General features: G+C 44.9%; 5 protein-coding genes across 5 annotated transcripts; 4 read left to right on the forward strand and 1 right to left on the reverse strand.

The window, feature by feature from the left end:
* Positions 1-843: 843 nt before the first annotated feature.
* Positions 844-1,962, forward strand: V1516DRAFT_620340 (uncharacterized protein; the record flags this gene model as incomplete). The annotated part of the gene is made up of 3 exons (XM_066919480.1): positions 844-1,165; positions 1,229-1,435; positions 1,493-1,962. 3 exons carry the CDS (start codon positions 844-846, stop codon positions 1,960-1,962), a joined length of 999 nt encoding a protein of 332 aa, XP_066779031.1.
* A 1,678-nt stretch (positions 1,963-3,640) lies between these two features.
* V1516DRAFT_621660 (uncharacterized protein) lies at positions 3,641-6,187 on the forward strand (the record flags this gene model as incomplete). Its single annotated transcript, XM_066919535.1, has 7 exons — positions 3,641-4,022; positions 4,152-4,430; positions 4,656-4,741; positions 4,781-5,284; positions 5,321-5,749; positions 5,843-6,044; positions 6,114-6,187. 7 exons carry the CDS (start codon positions 3,641-3,643, stop codon positions 6,185-6,187), a joined length of 1,956 nt encoding a protein of 651 aa, XP_066779032.1.
* Positions 6,188-7,418: 1,231 nt separating this feature from the next.
* V1516DRAFT_671152 (CPSF A subunit region-domain-containing protein) lies at positions 7,419-12,327 on the forward strand. Its single transcript, XM_066921513.1, has 4 exons — positions 7,419-7,466; positions 7,564-10,732; positions 10,781-10,985; positions 11,039-12,327. The coding sequence occupies exons 2-4, from the start codon at positions 7,595-7,597 to the stop codon at positions 12,301-12,303; spliced, it is 4,608 nt and encodes a 1,535-aa protein (XP_066779033.1). The 5' UTR covers positions 7,419-7,466; positions 7,564-7,594; the 3' UTR covers positions 12,304-12,327.
* V1516DRAFT_671157 (ribosomal protein L24e-domain-containing protein) lies at positions 12,312-13,224 on the reverse strand. Its single transcript, XM_066921514.1, has 3 exons — positions 13,081-13,224; positions 12,960-13,012; positions 12,312-12,908 (listed from the first exon to the last, which is right to left on the reverse strand). The coding sequence occupies exons 1-3, from the start codon at positions 13,120-13,122 to the stop codon at positions 12,431-12,433; spliced, it is 573 nt and encodes a 190-aa protein (XP_066779034.1). The 5' UTR covers positions 13,123-13,224; the 3' UTR covers positions 12,312-12,430.
* Positions 13,225-13,403: 179 nt separating this feature from the next.
* On the forward strand, positions 13,404-16,134 carry V1516DRAFT_671161 (uncharacterized protein). The gene is made up of 7 exons (XM_066921515.1): positions 13,404-13,619; positions 13,683-13,826; positions 13,881-13,911; positions 13,959-13,967; positions 14,017-14,074; positions 14,124-14,308; positions 14,357-16,134. Exons 1-7 carry the CDS (start codon positions 13,539-13,541, stop codon positions 15,655-15,657), a joined length of 1,809 nt encoding a protein of 602 aa, XP_066779035.1. The 5' UTR covers positions 13,404-13,538; the 3' UTR covers positions 15,658-16,134.
* Positions 16,135-16,657: the final 523 nt, after the last annotated feature.

A 16,657-nucleotide genomic window follows, 5' to 3' on the forward strand; every position in this document is an offset into this window, starting at 1 on the left:
TCTGACTGGGATTACATTGGGTAAAATGTGAATTTCTGCGGCTCCATAATGCGGTGGCTGGTAAGATCACTCTACTACAGAAACAAGAAGATTCGCAAATCTATATCTTGAAACTAAGCTACCAATCAACACAGCAACAAAAAAAAATCACCAATAAGATGATTATAGGAAGAGGAGTTTTAAAGAAGCCAAGATTTAGTGCATAGTAGCCAAGGCTGGTCAACAGTCAGCCAACCTTGGATCTCTGTCGCAGTGCCATTCAAGGTTAAACTAGTCAATTTTAAATCATTACAATTCATAACAAGTAGGACCAAATGAAGAAAATAGCAGTCCATCCTAACCATGGGATCGAAAAGAATAGATAACCTAGGGCACCTGATTCGTCAAAATTCTGCTACCAAAACCGTTTGCGCCTGTAGATGTCAATTGAGGTCAAACTAGTTCATTTGAGCACATTGGCATAAAATAGCCCTTCAGACAATTTACAGTGAACAAATACTCCGACTAGCGAGTGCTTCTGTAATACACGTATAACATTTTGGAAGATGATCTACACGCCAGTGCTACACTTGGTTTATAATAGTGTAAATATAAGGGGATGCAACCACTGTGGAGTATCATCCGGGGTCGGAGGGGCATAGCTAGCTACATGCTCGGGACCCGAACAGGTATTGCACCGTACTAGCCATACTGATCATATTGACAATATAGATCACTCGATCGCTAAACAGGAATAATCGCAAGATCGACCCACTCGCGAGATATGATTAAGTGTTTAAGTTAGACAAGCTGGCTATAACGGACAAGATCTATCAGCGCTCGGAGGAGGGCGGCAGTAGGATGATGCATTTCCATACCACGCTATTGCTGGTTGAGGTCGGTGAAGGCGAACTCGCAGAAGTTGATTTCATGAGGAAATACAGTGCCATCATAACGCAGGCTCTACATGTTACGCAAAAGAAGGGTCGGCTAGAGATTCTGATTGTCAATCCTCCAGAAAGATTCGTCACTCTCCACTACTACATCGCAAGACTATATGTACTTGCCGGCCGCATCGGCCGAGATTCCGAGATCGACGTCAGAGTGCTGATGGAGGGTGTGGGCGGATTCGAGGTGCGTTCAGCAAGCCAACGTGGGTGGGAGGCCGTGGCAGTATGTCAAGAAGGTAAGTGGGTTGATCGGAGGGTGCAATTTTGACGGCGACGACAATGTCTGACTGTGAGCCTAGACGAGAAACTGATTCCATTGTTCGTCGAGGAAAATCATCGTTCGAGAGAGGGTTCATTACAGATTGTCATTTTCCCGATGCGGAACCAGGAGATCGTGGACGAGGAGATCTCGGACGGCGAGAGAATTATCGAAGACAGAGACATCGATACAAACGTCGAGGAGGAGGAGGAGCAAGGTCTGGAGGGCGAGTATCCCAGTGTTGCAGGTAGGCGGGCTCAATTTAGGAGAATTAATCAAGAACGTTTGCTAACAGTGAAAAAAGTTGGAGGAACGTTTGACCACTTGCACGAAGGACACAAGATACTTCTCACTATGTCAGGGTTTATCTGTGGACAGAAACTGGTCATCGGCGTGACGGGCGAAAAACTGCTCAAGAACAAGGCATATAAAGAATTCCTGGAGCCCTACGAGACGCGGTCAGATAAGGTGCTTGAGTTTGTGCACAGCGTTTTTCCAGCGCTCCAGGCCACCACGCACGAGCTCGAAGATGTCTACGGCGGAGCAGTACGGATTGCGGAGCTCGAGGCGCTTGTGTGTAGCGAAGAGACGCGTCAGGGTGCAATTGCGGTCAACGAGGAGCGTCGCCGTCGCGGGTTGAAGAGCCTGTGTCTGTGGGCGGTGGGCCTTGTACAGGGGGAAGACGGTTTGGATAAGCTCGGCAGCACAGCTATACGTAGACGGCTGTCGGAAAAGCAGAGTCTGAAGCAACGGCAAGGGGAGGGTCAAGCGTGACGAGACAGTACGCGTCGATAGGTGTGTGGGAGTATGTTTATGATGGATGTCGGTGGGTGTGGACGAGGGTGTTGACGCAGCCTGTTTATTTTTTTTGAAGACGCGTTTTTTCCTTTAATCTGTCGTAGGAAAGGGGGTGGGAGGGAGCAACGACAGTCGGCAAATGCGACGACGCGTTTTGTTGAACGAGCTGGGAGATGAGCTGGCGCTGAGGACGCGAAGGCGCCCGGGACGCGAAAATCAGTCTGGCAGGACCGCCGGATTAGAACGGTAGGGCCAGAGCGTACTTCTAGCTAACTGCAGAACGGAAGTTTAGTCCGGCACAAGCACTACGATTCCGCGCGCAATACTGCCATCAAACAGCGAAACAATCATTCAGAACGCCCGGCGAACTCACTGACAGAACGACTTGGGAGAGCGTGATTAGTCGGCACACTGACGGGCAGCTAGCCAGGAGCTACTAATTCTACTAAGAGCTACTACTAGTACTTCCAAGATAAGTAAAGTAATGGTCGGCGATACAACACTGTTGCATATGGGATGCTGGTTGCGGAAGAATAATGCAATATGTGCTCCATCAGATGATATACGGTAATGCGATATGCAACAATATAACAGACAGCACACAAATATAGCAACAGCGAATTACAGTCAATTTATCAAATAGACCTGTAGATTCTACGTCAGCAAGCAAGACACTGTAAGCTGCACACCGTAACAAAGCCCAGTTGCCAGAACCGGAAACCAGCCTGCGACTTGCGAGACAAACTCCGTTCATTTCCCCAGCTGCCGTATTATATTCTGGCCCGAGCGGACATTTTGGTGTTACGTCAGTCCAGGCTGGGCAGAAGCAAGACAGATCGGCGCCGCAGCGGGCAACGGCCCGGGTCCGCTGGAGCCGGGTCCTTCGTGGCTGTCTGGGTTGACTATGCACGCTGTCACCGGATGCAACATTCAAACTCTACTTCTTCCAAGCAAGGTCCTTTCTTCCTCTCTGTGCCCAGTGAGTGTTACGCTGCTAACGACGCTCGACTCTCGTCTTCGTCTTCTATCGCATTTCCTTCTGTCTCTCGCTCTCGGTTTTTCTCACCGCCAGCAAACTTCACTTTCACTTTCTATTTGTTGTCGGCTTCCAGCTGTTTTCGCCATTCCCTCACGGTAGTCGCGTCTGCTCAGCTTGCCGTCTTGGTTCCCGTCGCCGCGTACTGTTCTACCCTGCTTAGAAAACTTCGACTGCGAAACTGCGACATACAACAATCCCGTCACCTGCAGCTCCGCTCCTTCCTCACGCACTCTTTTTCTCCTTCACGACCTGCTTTCTCCTGGCATTCTTGCAGTCCCTTTCTCTTCTTCCCTCGGTCCTTTTCATCTTTATGTACTCTTCCTAAGCTTGGCTTTTTTGGGTCTTTTTATTCTCGTCCTCGACCACTCGCGCACTCACACTTCCGGTCCTCCCCAGCCCAACTCTCCGCGCTGATCACCCTTCATCGATCTCCCGCTCACGGCCCAGCTTCTTATTTTCTATTCCTGCTCTCTCCACGTCCGCGTTCTTGCATCTCTGCTGCCTGCATGATCTAGTTTTTTGGTCTATCACTAGTAATCTTTGCGTATGTGACTGTCTTCACACCCGCGTATGCTCTATCGCTAATTTCTCTTTGTCTCTCAGCCGCCGTCATCCATGTCCACCACTACTGCTACGACCGCGGTTCCCGCCCTCTCCTCCGCCCCGCCCTTTGTTTTTCCTCTTCCTGCAGGACAAACTCCATATTCCTCTCCCTCACGATCCTCGCCAACTTCCATATCCAGCAAGTCTCATGGTCACTCTCGCAACCTCTCCGTCTCACCTTTCCCGTCGTCTCTGCCTTGCACTTCTGCCCTCTCAAGCCGCCCTGCTTCGCTGCAGCCTTCGTCGCTTCCTTTCTCAAACTCTGCTCCTTCCGAGCCCTCTTTAATTTCGTCCGCAAAGGCACGAAGTCCCGCTCGGAAACATGCCCACCGCCGGTCGGCAGCACTTTCACGCGATTTCTTGGCTGATCTTCGAGGCGAAAATATACCCATGAGTTCATCCGCTCCTTCCTCTACATCCTCACCATCTTCCTCTTCTTCTTCTCCATCTTCATCTCATACAGCACCAACTCAGCATAGCGATTCTGTGTCATTCCCATCTTATGGTCCGGACTCTCCTACAGATTCGGCTTCTTCCTCTGCTGAGTCTCCTACTCTCTCCGACGACAGACGGTCCTCTTCGCCATGTAATTCTTCTTCCGCTTCGATAGACTCGTCTGTTTCATTTCCTTCCGTTTCTTCAACTTCAACTACTCCTCCTTCGAGGACAAAAGTCATGTTTTCCTCAGCTGTGGAGTTCATCCCTTCACACTCTACCACCACTTCTACGTCGACAACCACTACTCTCACCACAACACGACTTTCTCAGGATCTATCTTCTCCCGAACCAGTACCTCAGCAACGTATTTCGCCAGTGAAATCTGTTTCATTTTCAAGTTCTAGCTCATCTTCTTCTCATGTTCCTTCAGTTTCCTTCGCTGATCGCGACAAGTCGTTTCTGTCTGAACTCAGCTCCTCGACAAATTACCCAGCTATTACCTATTCAAATGTTGCTTCCCTTACTTCAACTTCGTCTGCTACTTCAACTGTCTCTACATCTACCTCAAGCCAAAACAGCAGCGAACCAGTGCGTACACATAAGAAGGTTCGGTCTTGGTCTTTTATCCGGTTCCGCCGTAAGAACGCGGAGGATGGTGCTAGTGACGAAAATGAAGTTTCGGATTCAGATTCTCAGACCTTCAGTCAGCCGGAGTACCCATGTGAAGATAATACTGAAGACGAGGACGAGGAGTTTGACACAGCATTTACCCTTCCTGCAACTCCAGTTTCCTCTTCAAATATCACATATACGGATCATTTTATGCGAACGGCCACCCCAGAACCAATGATCGATTTAGATGCTGCTCTTGGACCTTCTGGTACTCCTCCATTACTGTCTGGTTCCTGGTCTGGTTCGAGCTCTTATACATATCACCGGCGTTCTGAATCCGCGCCCGGTCTAATTACTTGGGATGGTACTCGTTCCGTCGACTTTGCTACTTTTTCACGGTCCATGTCACGAGCTCTTGATGGTCCTTTTTCGTCTTCTAACTCTTCGGGCTCTTCATCAGGTTCGGCTTCTGCATTACGTCCTCGTCCAATTAAACATCAAATGTCTGCTGTTGCAGAATTAGACGAGTCTTATGAAGAGACCATGTCACAGCAGCACACTAAGTCGGATGCTCCAGATGCCGCGCAGGTTCCTCTAGCAGATACTGTCCCTAGAGGACTTGCAGCTACTGCTGATAAAAAGGAAAACCGGCGGAGTGTGTGGGAAGACTTTGTTAGCTCATTCAATGACACATGCGTCGAGGTAGCCCCCAGTGTTCGATCTGACTCAGCAGATAGTCGTGATGCGGTTTTGGTTGTCGACAACGAAGAAGGTGAGGCAGTATTTCTCGGTGAACCTGGTCCAGCTGTCCATCATGATTTATCTTCTTCTGAATCGACAGACGACTCTGCAGAGTGTGACTCTAATTCTACTGTATCAGATGATAGTCTTAAGCTGGGCAGTGGATGCGACTTTTCTACAGAGTTTTCTAGTAAGACTACGATCCGGCAACGGTCACCACAAGGAAAGAGACGCAGTCTTATTTTCGGACTGAAGCATGCTATGACTAGAAGTCAGTCCGCTGGAAATTTGTTACATATTCCAAGCAGCGAAGATGAAAAAGACGAGACTGTGACGCGACGAAACGATATGGGGCGCAGCAAGCAATCTAATGATACGATTCGTCCAGGCGGTCGAGGTCATTCCAGAAAATCTAGCACAAAGTCGACTTCGTCTGAGACTAAGACTAAGACTAATTCGGGGGAGAAAATTGGAAAGAACAAATTTGGATCCAGGAGTCAGGGCAACCTTCCAGTACCCGGGACTCCACCGATCGAACTTCCAAAGCTGATGGAGATGAGAGGGGCAGCCTTAATTGGAAGCAGCGAAGCTCATACCGCAGCGCAGTCAGAGAAATTCGGCCTCCGTGCGAGCACGGGAGATAAGCCTAACCACAATGATCGCAGAGACCACCACTATCAGCCAGGGCAGCCAGGAAGGGTCCGGAAGCCTAAAGGGATAGCAAGTCGAATGTGGGATTGGGTACGTAGTAGTTTAGTGACTACGTAGTCAATGGCTTTGGATCAATTGCGCAAGTTAATGTGAAAGTTAAGATAGAGAAGGATGTATAGAATGGTCAGTTATTTTCTTTTGCGTATTTGGATTTATTTGTTGTTTTAATGTTCAATCTGTATACTTGGTTGGGATATGTCGGGATATTTGTCTTTCTTATTTCTTCATTGTAAGCTAAGTTTGTTTTGATTAGGGGATGAGTAAGAATAGTTTGTTGCATGGAGCAGGATTTGTTATTTTATTTTATTTTTGAAATATTAATCGAACGAAGATTTACAGAATGGTAATAGAGCAGAAGGTGCCTATCGAAGAGAGCATGGAAGCCAGGAGAGATGTGTTGTTTAACTCGGAGAAGTGGCAGATACGAACGAAGGGGGAAGAGAGGAGTAGCGCGCCACAGCCGTACGGGGTTAGAGAAGGGACTGGTTAAGCTACAGAATATATAGTGTATGTAATATATGGAATAATTTATATCGCATGAGCGTCCAATATAAGAAATGAATATAATTACAAAGTGACGGAACCGACCAGTTGCGATGAAAATGGAAAGGATATTGAATTGGGCTCTGTAGATATCCGGATATCTCAGAATACGTGACACAGCGAGATCTTATATCACCAAAGCTGCGTCTACACGCGCGACCTACACGTAGTTGAACAGGACGCGATTTTCCTTGCATTTTATTTCTTTTTCAGCATTTCTCAGGTCCGTTATTGTTTGATCTTTCACCGGTCATTCCTCTCGCTCTTTTACTCAACTGTGTCACTTTTACCAGCTTTTTGAATCCGTTTCTCTGGCGAGCTCTAACGGTCTGTTTTCTGAGTTGCCTTGCTCCAGCTTCTAGGGGCACGACCTATTTAACCCGATTAGGAAGATCAACAACAGAGCAGCAGCACTGGCGGTCCCGACAGACGCAAGGGGCAAGCCATTGGCGTTCAGCCAGCAGCAAGGCCGATGTCCGCATTTAATCGCTGGAAAGCAGTGCTAAAGGCAGCGGGTCAGGAAGCTGCCCAGAAAGTATAATATTCCAAAGATAGATCGAAGCCAAAAGTTCTAGAAAACCGCAGATCAGATATTCCCACAATAAAACATGCGGCCCTCTCTACGCAATTACATAATCACCACTGGAGTGCATTCGGGAAACCCAACCCACAGACTTTCACGTGGACATGAGAGTGACCCGTTCGAGTAGAGAGAGATGTTATAGTTTGCTGCGACTACGGAGCAGTTATATGCAGTGTGGAACATAAAGGTCGTCAATTTTAGCATGATTAGGTAAGTATAAAGAGTGGTGGAGAGAGCATGGACTAGAAAGTTCTTTTTTTGTTTTGCTGGAATAGGATTCAATTTTTCTCACGCTAATTCCGCGTAGAATAGAGCTTTAGAGCACAAATACAACACACATGCAGGTCTATCGAGATCTGACCCCACCTACTACGGTCTCGTTTTCAGCTGTTGGTGCCTTTCTTTCTGCATCGTCGACGAATCTGATTGTTATTCGTGGCACCAACAAGCTGCAGATATTCGACTTTGCTTCGTACGAGTCTTCCGCTGATGACAGCGCTGGACTTGATCCGCACTCATCCAGCGGTCAAACATCTTCGGCAGCGTCTTCTTCACTTTTGCAGGATGGAACCGAGGACAACTTCCTGGCTGATATCGGGCTCGAGCAGTCCATGTCGGTGAACCTTTCGAAGCTTGTTTTAATTGCCGAGTTTGATCTACATGGCACTGTTACTGGTCTTGTTTCGTTGCGCACCGCTGCCACATCGTCTCTCACTCCCAGCTCTTCGAACGGACCAGGAACAGCTCGCTCTACATCAGCTCAACAAGACTCTTTGCTCATTTCGTTTGAATCGGCTAGACTATCTCTTGTCATTTGGGACTCCTACCGTCGTTCTCTTCGCACTATTTCCCTTCACTACTACGAAAAGGCCTCGGGTCCTTTCGCGGCCTCGTTAGATACTGACTATGCCTCTTGTCTGAAATTTCTCCGCGCTGATCCAAACAATTTGTGCGCCTGCCTCAAATTCGGGAAATCGTTATTTGCTTTTATTCCTTTCAGACGCGATGATGACGATGATTACACAGACGACTCATTTCTTTCCGCGTCAACCTCTAAAAAGTCGTCCGCTGCTGCATTACCTGAGAGAGCTCAAATCTCCTATCCTTCCTTTGTCATTCCTGCCAACTTGTTCGATGATGCGATCTTAACTGTTATAGATGCCTGTTTTTTATATGAATACCGCGAACCAACTCTCGCCATTCTTTTCCATGCAAAGCAATCCTGGACGGGACTACTACACGAGACCAAAGATTCAGTCTCGTTTGTTGTCGTCGCTCTGGATCTTGCACAACGAACTTCTACATCTATTATTAGTGTCAAAGACTTACCTTACGATTTAGTATCTCTAGTACCTCTCCCTGCTCCGATAGGTGGCTCTCTCCTAATTGGGGCTAACGAAATTATTCATATTGATTCATCTGGCCGTGCAGTTGGTATTGCCGTTAACTCTGTTACCGCCGAGGCGACAAATTTTTTTCTCGCGGATAAATCGTCTTTGAATCTACGCCTGGAAGGCTCTCGCGCAACATACTTACAAGATAACTTCGTACTTCTCATTCTCGGTTCAGGAGTCCCGTATCTGCTCCAGTTTGCTCTTGAAGGCAGGACTATAGAGTCCATGGATCTCTATCCGGTTAACGTTGATCGTAACCCAATCGCAATAGGCGGTGCTGCTTCGTGCTTAACAGTGATTCATCAGAAAAAAAAGCTGTTTGTTGGTTCTATCTACGCTGACAGCGCTCTTATTTCTTGGAGAAAATCGAAGGACACTCAGAACTCTTTGGATATTACTGTACAACAAGATCCAGCCAACATCATACAGTCAAAAGATTACGATGACGAGGATCAAGATCTATACGGAGAACCAGTAAATGGTAACCAGCTTTCTGCTCAACAAGCCGTTCTGGATTTTGATTCCAATGCTTCTCAAAAATTTGTATTTTCTGTCCACGACGCGTTGATAAATTACGGACCTTTGGTTGATATGACTGTTGGATCCACAGAGATCCAAGGAGCTCCTCGATTCAATTCGGATTGCACACCATCTTTGGAAATCGTCGGGGCTCGAGCAGGCGAAAATAAAGGTACCGCTGGACTGAGTATTTTCCGTCGATCAATCACGCCACGTGTGGTATCACAATTTCCATTTCCTAATTGCAAGGCTTTATTCACCGTGAAAACAAAGAGCCGAGACACTTTAACCGGAAATTCAGATTCGATGACCGAACAAGTTGACAAGTATATGATCATTTCGAACAACGACGAGAGTTTGATTTATGATATCAGTGATCAGTTTGAAGAGGTCAAAGACACAGAATTTGAATCCCGAGGTGCTTCATTAGCAGTCGGTTCTATTCTTGATGGAACACGGATTGTACAACTTTGTAGCTCTGAAATTCGAGTATATGATTCGGATTTGAACATGGTGCAAATGATGCCAATTTATCAGGAAGAAGAAGATATCAAAATGACTGAGGATGAAGATCAGGCTCCTGAACCTGAAGCGGTCGGGATTTCGTTTCTTGAGACAGAAATCTTGGTTCTACTCGACAATGGTATGGCATTTTTGTTACATGGGGATGAACAGAGTCTTGAACTTGTTGAACATGGAAAGTTTCCATCGGGTACATTATTTTCAGCTGGATGTCTGGCTTCTTTACCAAGTGATTATGTACCTGTTACTACTGTTGAATCAAATAGAAAACGCAAGCGAAGCGGCGAGCAGGTAACCGACTCTGAATCTATTTCTTCTTCAATTTCAGTTGCTCTCATGGTTACTAGTACGGGTGACTTGCATATTTATTCCACTCAGAGCTTGACTTTGCTGGCTACTGTCGCTGGTGTGGATATGCTTCCTCAAATTATCGTACCATTCTCCAAAGCTTCACATTCTTCCTCCGGTTCTGGTTCAGTACGACCTGGTGCTGGTTTGTCAAGACGTAAATCCAGTGCGGGATTGCTACCGCGAGTCGTAAAACCAGAATTTCGCGAGTTCAGGATCGTGGAAATGCTGTTTACTACTTTGGGAGACTCCATTGATCGCAAAAACTATCTTTTTTTTCGAACAGACGAAGGCGATGTCTCACTATATGAACCGTTTGTTCCTCATCCAAACGAGCAAGGTGTGAGGTTTGTCAAGGTTCCCGATATGAGGATCACTCGTAATCCCGAACTAGATACGACCGAGAACACTTCTAGATCGATTACCAAATTACGATTTCAAAGACTGATTCCTTTACCAGCACAGCGAGGAGGGTTCGATGCGGTTTTCTTGCTAGATGATTTGGATGGTCCAGACAATGTTTTTGATAGTCAAGATCCAACGGCTATTGTGTCTGGCGAGTCGTTTATAATTGTGAAGACGTCAAAGGCTTCACCAAAAGCGATTCCATTTGCAGGCGGGCCAGGTGTCATTGCAATTCATTCTTTTCATTCGATGACGATTGATCATGGCTTAATTTATGCTTCTAATTCGGTAAGACTTTTGAATATTATTTTTCGGCTAACCATTAACATACTATAGGGAATGGCGCGGATTGGCTACCTAAATAATGATTATGATTTCACTAGTCCTTGGCCAGCTAAGAAGATTTCGTTTGATTTTGATGTACACGCTATTGACTATCATCCAATCGAACGCACATATGTAGCGTCAACATCAGTATATGATACGTTTCATTTTGGGAAGAAGGAAGAGGACAATGAACAGGCCGAGGAAGATCTGTCAGGTAGATATAATTCTGAAGAAGCAGGCGAAAGCAATATCATCTAATGAGTCTAGAATCCGAATTTCCAGCCTTCATCGAACGAGGATCTCTGAAATTGATATCCCCCAAGTCCTGGATAGTTGTTGATTCGTATGAATTCGAGCCTAATGAAACTGCACTAGTTGTTCGAAAGGTTAATTTGCAAGTGTCCGAGAAATCTTCTTTCCGACGCGAATATATCGCGGTGGGGACTGGAATCTCATTTGGTGAAGATTTGGCTGCAAAAGGGTTTGTCTATATATTTGAAATCATCGAGGTAGTTCCAGAACCAGGCAAACCAGAGCATAATCATAAAATTAAGTTGATTGTTAAAGAGGATGTTCGAGGAGTAGTCAGCACACTATGTGGTGTTGACGGATATCTGCTTTCTGCGCAGGGCCAAAAAGTGATGGTTCGCGGTCTTCGAGAAGATAACTCATTTTTACCTGTGGCATTTATGGATATGAATTTATATGTGACGGAGGCGAAGAGCTTGAAAAACATGATTTTAATGGGAGACTCGATGAAAAGCATTTGGTTTGTTGGATTTTCCGAGGATCCGTTCAAGATGCAGTTGTTTGGAAAAGACCTTCGACAAGTGGAGGTGGTTGCGGCGGAGTTTGTGATCAGCCATAATTTGATTCATTTTGTCGTAGCGGACGCGGACAAAAAGATTCATATTGTGCAATATGATCCAGAAGATCCGAGATCTGTCTCGGGGCAGAAACTCATGCCTAAATCTGAATTTTACACTGGCCATAACATCGAGGCTTTGACAATGCTACCTCAGGCAACGATTCCGGAAATTCAAATTGCGAAAGCTGCAGTTGTGGAGCCATCGAGCAATGAAGAAGACAAGCCGATTAAAATGGAAACTGAAATTGAAACTGAAGTAGGAACGGAGACCGCACAACGAACAGACGAAGTCGATCCAATTGCAATGAAACCGGATAACAAGACAAACTATTTGACAATCGGTGTAACACAATCAGGAAGCTTGATGTCTGTCATACCCGTTTCCGAGGCCGTGTACAGAAAATTAACGATGATTTTGCATCAAATGTCTGAAAGAACCGAGCACATTGCCGGACTGAATCCAACCAGTTACAGATTGTTTATGACTAGTAACGATTACAATCCTACGACTGCGCGGCCGGTTTTAGATGGAAATTTGTTACAGAGGTTTGCAAATCTAGGTCTTGAGCAGAAGACAGAGATCATGGATCGAGTTGGCAAAGTCGGATCCAACAATATTTGGAATCATTTGCTGGAGTTGGAGCGGTCGTTGAGCTATATGTAAATAAATAAATATATATACGTGTATAAAAGCAAACTTCTTTTTGAATTCCGCAAAAACCAATAAAAACTGAACTACTATACATTGAAAGGAAATGCAAACGAAGATTAGTATTTCACTAATTACGCATTCAATTCTTTTGTCTCCTCCTTCTCGTAGCAGGAACCTTGATGAGCACTTCTTCCTTTTGTTCAACAGGTGCTTCGACCTCCTCTTCTTCAACATCCATTTCCTCGTCTGACACTTGTTGATCAATTTCAGCGGATTTAGACTTAGTTCTAGGAATAAGACCACCCTGTTTAAGCAATTCTTCGTTCTCGGCAACAAGCTTACGATCCTCGGCACGCTGTCGAGCCTTGTTATCCCGCATTCTGTTCTTGTAAAACGCAAGTTCTCGCTTCTTTCTGATCTCGGACACACGATGCATTGTCTTGAGGGTGAGAGCAACCAGCTCACGGTTATAACGAATAGGAACATTGCGGCGAGCAGCGAATTTAAGAGTTGAATCAACAACCATCTCCTTTCCTGCGGCCTTGCGAAAGGCCTTAGTCCAACGGACTTTCCGAGGATTACGTTTCATTTTGAAGTTCTTGTGGCATTTTGACCGACTAATCCAGTTAATCATTCCTGAAAAAATAGAAATTTCTCCTAAGACTCACCAGAATCTGAACTCCTTAGCATCATTGCGAACAAACATGATACCATGACTTGGCTAGATTAGACAAGGTTAGTTTCTCCACAAAGCATAGCTCGAGAGCTAACAGTAACAAAAAAACATACGTATACCGGAGAAGAGCAGAAGCTGCAGTTGTACACTCTCATTTTGAAGTATCCTTCTCAACGAATTACAAAGAGTTCAGTGACAACCAAATGGTATAATTTCTGAAATAAGCTTTGGAGAATATTTCTTCAAATTCAAGGACCAGTAGTTGGGAGGAAAGAACTGTAAGACTGGGAGATTCCAATGTTCGTCTGTTTACGGCATAAAAGCAACTCCAATTGAAGCATATCAGGTGACTGATTAGCTGACTTAACCGGCGACCGGACAGACTGGATGACGACAGCTAAGATGATCGCGATAACAATTCATGTGTCGCTAGTCAAGCAAACTGAACTGTGCTACCGCGACGACAGCGGCAGACTGATATTTGATACTCAGAAGTCCGTTTCGGGTTGCTTTATAAATAAGAAACTCTTTGAAATTATATAAATATAATCTTTTGAGAGTCTTTTTAGCCATGTCGGTCGTACGAACAACTTTCGTGTGGATCGCTTTCGGCATCGTTTGTGGAATTCTGGCTGCCATCTCGATCCTCTTTGTACGCTTGCTCAAACTTTTTGGTTGAACCTCCATCTTGGATCATTTGGCTGACCATAGATAGACTCGTTTATACACGAAACGATACGAACGAGATGTGTTTGTCATGATCGTCTCCATTTTCTCCATCTCAGTCGTGTTGGCCACAGCCTGTCTACTTCCTGTCGACATTGCTATTGTCAGCCAGTCAACTGGATTAACCACTGAAGTAGGTTAAGGTCAGGTTCTAGTAGTATTTGCATGCGTGTTAATGTGAATTTAGTATACACAGTCAGAGCTGGCTGTTAAGATTGGTAAGTTACTGAGGTGTATATCTGTGCTTAATACTGACTCAATTTAGTTTATTATCGTATGTTGACATGTTACGAGGTAAAGTTATTATCGAGCTGACTTTTTAGTTCTTTATTCTATGGACGCCTTTTTGCTCTTAATTGTTCTTCCATTCACATACTTCTGGTGAGCCTTCTTCTGCTTAACCACTTCACATGTGTCTAACACCAATCAGGTTTGAAGAATGGGACGATGAGTCGTCGGCCATGGGTCGTATCCGAGGCGCACTTAAATATGCTGCAATTTTTTTGACTATTGGAGTTATTCTTTTGATTTTGGGACTTTTCATTCCCTACGCCAGAGGTGTTCAGGACGGTCAATATGATTACTCTTATTTCTATCTGATTCTGACTGAGAATCGTATGTATTTCCGGCTATTACTTGCATTTTACAGAACTAATTTTTTAGGTGGTGAAAGAGCATTGACTTTCATTATTGGAGTTTTACTTTGCCTGGGTATATTTATCTATGTTATATACACGGCCATCGGATTCGCTGTTTTACCGGTTTTGTGCATGAAGTTCAGACCAAGCATGAACCAGGCTGAACTGGATGATGCTCGTGTTGCTCTTCAGCTCAATCTCGAGGAACAGCGTATGATTGAAGCACGCTATGAGGGATCCAGTATCCAATGGAGCGTTCGTGATAAACGTGCATACGAAAATTTACAACGTGAAGAACGAACTTTGGTTCGTCGTGTACGAATAAGCAACGGCGAATCGAAATGGTACAAGCCCAGATGGCTACTCAAGCTTTACAGAGTTGTTTCAAGACCAGTAGTTGTATTCATTGGAGTTTTCTTACTTCTTTCTGCACTGCTTATTCTTGCCTCCATGGTTATTACCATGGTTGATCACATTGAGAACACGCCTTGTGGCCGTCATTGTGGGTTTTTGCTGGCTTATACCAATATCACTAATCCTATTAATGAGATTCTACGAGCTGCGTCTAGAGCCTTCCCAGCTGATTATATTGTTACGATTTTCCTCATTATTTGGTTGTTCGTCTCTACTGTGATTGGCCTATCGTACTTTAGTATCCGGCTAGTTTTCTTCGTTCTCTTCCGCATTCAACGTGGGAAGACCGATCCGCAAGGCCTTCTTCTTGGGACATCAATGCTGATGGTTTCTGTTCTAGCAATCAATTATGCCTTCACTAGTATTATCGCACCCGACTATGCTCGATATGGAAGTCAGCAGTTTTGCAATTATGCGGTTGATGGTTTATACGGTCTTGTTGGAGCATGTGAAGCTTATCCTGATTCATTAATGTCGTGTGCACAAGCTAGTCGGATTCTCTTCCAACCGAATGCTGTTCTTCCGACGTCTGCGCAACTAGTTGACCCAGCAGTAATTGACTCAGGATATTATAATGCGACAACCTATTTCACACAGGTTTGCCGACAAACAATTGTATCTGCTTTTATTGATCGTATCATTGTCAACTACACGTGGTTTGGCCTATGGAGTTTCTGGTCGCAGTGGGGCTTCATTGGAGTCTTTTTTGTTGCTCTTGGAATAGCATTTTACCGACGGCCATCCTGGGATTCATATGATGCTGACGACGATGACGATTTCGCGCCAGAAGAGCGACAAGGACTGATTAGTCGAACTGCTGCTAAATGGAGTAATCGTTTGAATAATACCTGGGATGATCTTTCTACCCGCGCCCGGATTATTGACCAGGCTTCGCAGCTAATGAGAGGTTAACCGGATCCTGTATTGAATTTTACAGACTACTTGTGGAACAACAATGATCGATATTACGGATTCTATTACCTTAGATATATCAGATATATCAGATCTACCAGTTCTATCAGATCTACCAGACCTATCAGATCTACCAGTTCTATCAGATCTATTAGGGCTTGGTCTCCACTTGACTTGCCACAAACTTTCCGAAGGTTTGATCTTTTTCTTTCTTTTCTTTTTATTCATTTATCTGTTCATAGGCGCTTGGTAACCTTTTTTGATTTGACTGGTTTTACATTTTATATGATGTTGTATACATTTCTATTTAAGGGATTGATTGAATGAGGGTTTCGATGAGGAGCAATAGTAGTGTTCAGAGTTGGAAAAGCTTAGACATGGAATTGTCTGCTATAATTTGTCTTGGGCCGGCGAACGCGAGAGAATAGATCTATTACTAGAAAGTATAATGAATAAATATGCTAAAATATATCTGGGCTGAAAGTTGTGTAACATTGTCGAGGGTTTAGTGAGTGCGACGCTTTGTGTCTTATTCAACGGGCGCTTTCCCGAAACAGCACTAGTGCGATGCAAAGAAATTCTCGGTAAGTTCAGGGGAAAGCTGATGGACCAAAACTAAAGAGAGAGAAAGGCATAAGGCATGCATCCTCCATTTATTCTTAAGAAAAGCTAGCCTGTACTGCCTTCGTGAAATCAACAAGACAGATACTGATAAGTAGGATCGAAAGGTTGAAGAGATATTCGAGAAATAATAGCGAAGTTAAAAATCCATGGTATTAGTTATCAGGAGGAGAATGGACGTGGTAGAGCTTGGAACAACACTTGAAACGCGCCTTTATGCACTTTTCCTAGATGAAAACATGGTAGACGAGACTCTTGTTTTGACATTTTAAGAGTGTATTTCAGCTCTAGAGTGTTTCAATTTATGTGTGACTCCGACTGTTTCAACACAGCTGCAAGACATGCATTCCACTCGTCTGCTTTAGCTTGGTCATAGTAT

Source organism: Lipomyces oligophaga, assembly GCF_038497815.1.
Source record: "Lipomyces oligophaga strain CBS 7107 unplaced genomic scaffold V1516scaffold_2, whole genome shotgun sequence".
In the NCBI taxonomy this organism is placed as follows: Eukaryota; Fungi; Ascomycota; class Lipomycetes; order Lipomycetales; family Lipomycetaceae; genus Lipomyces; species [Lipomyces] oligophaga.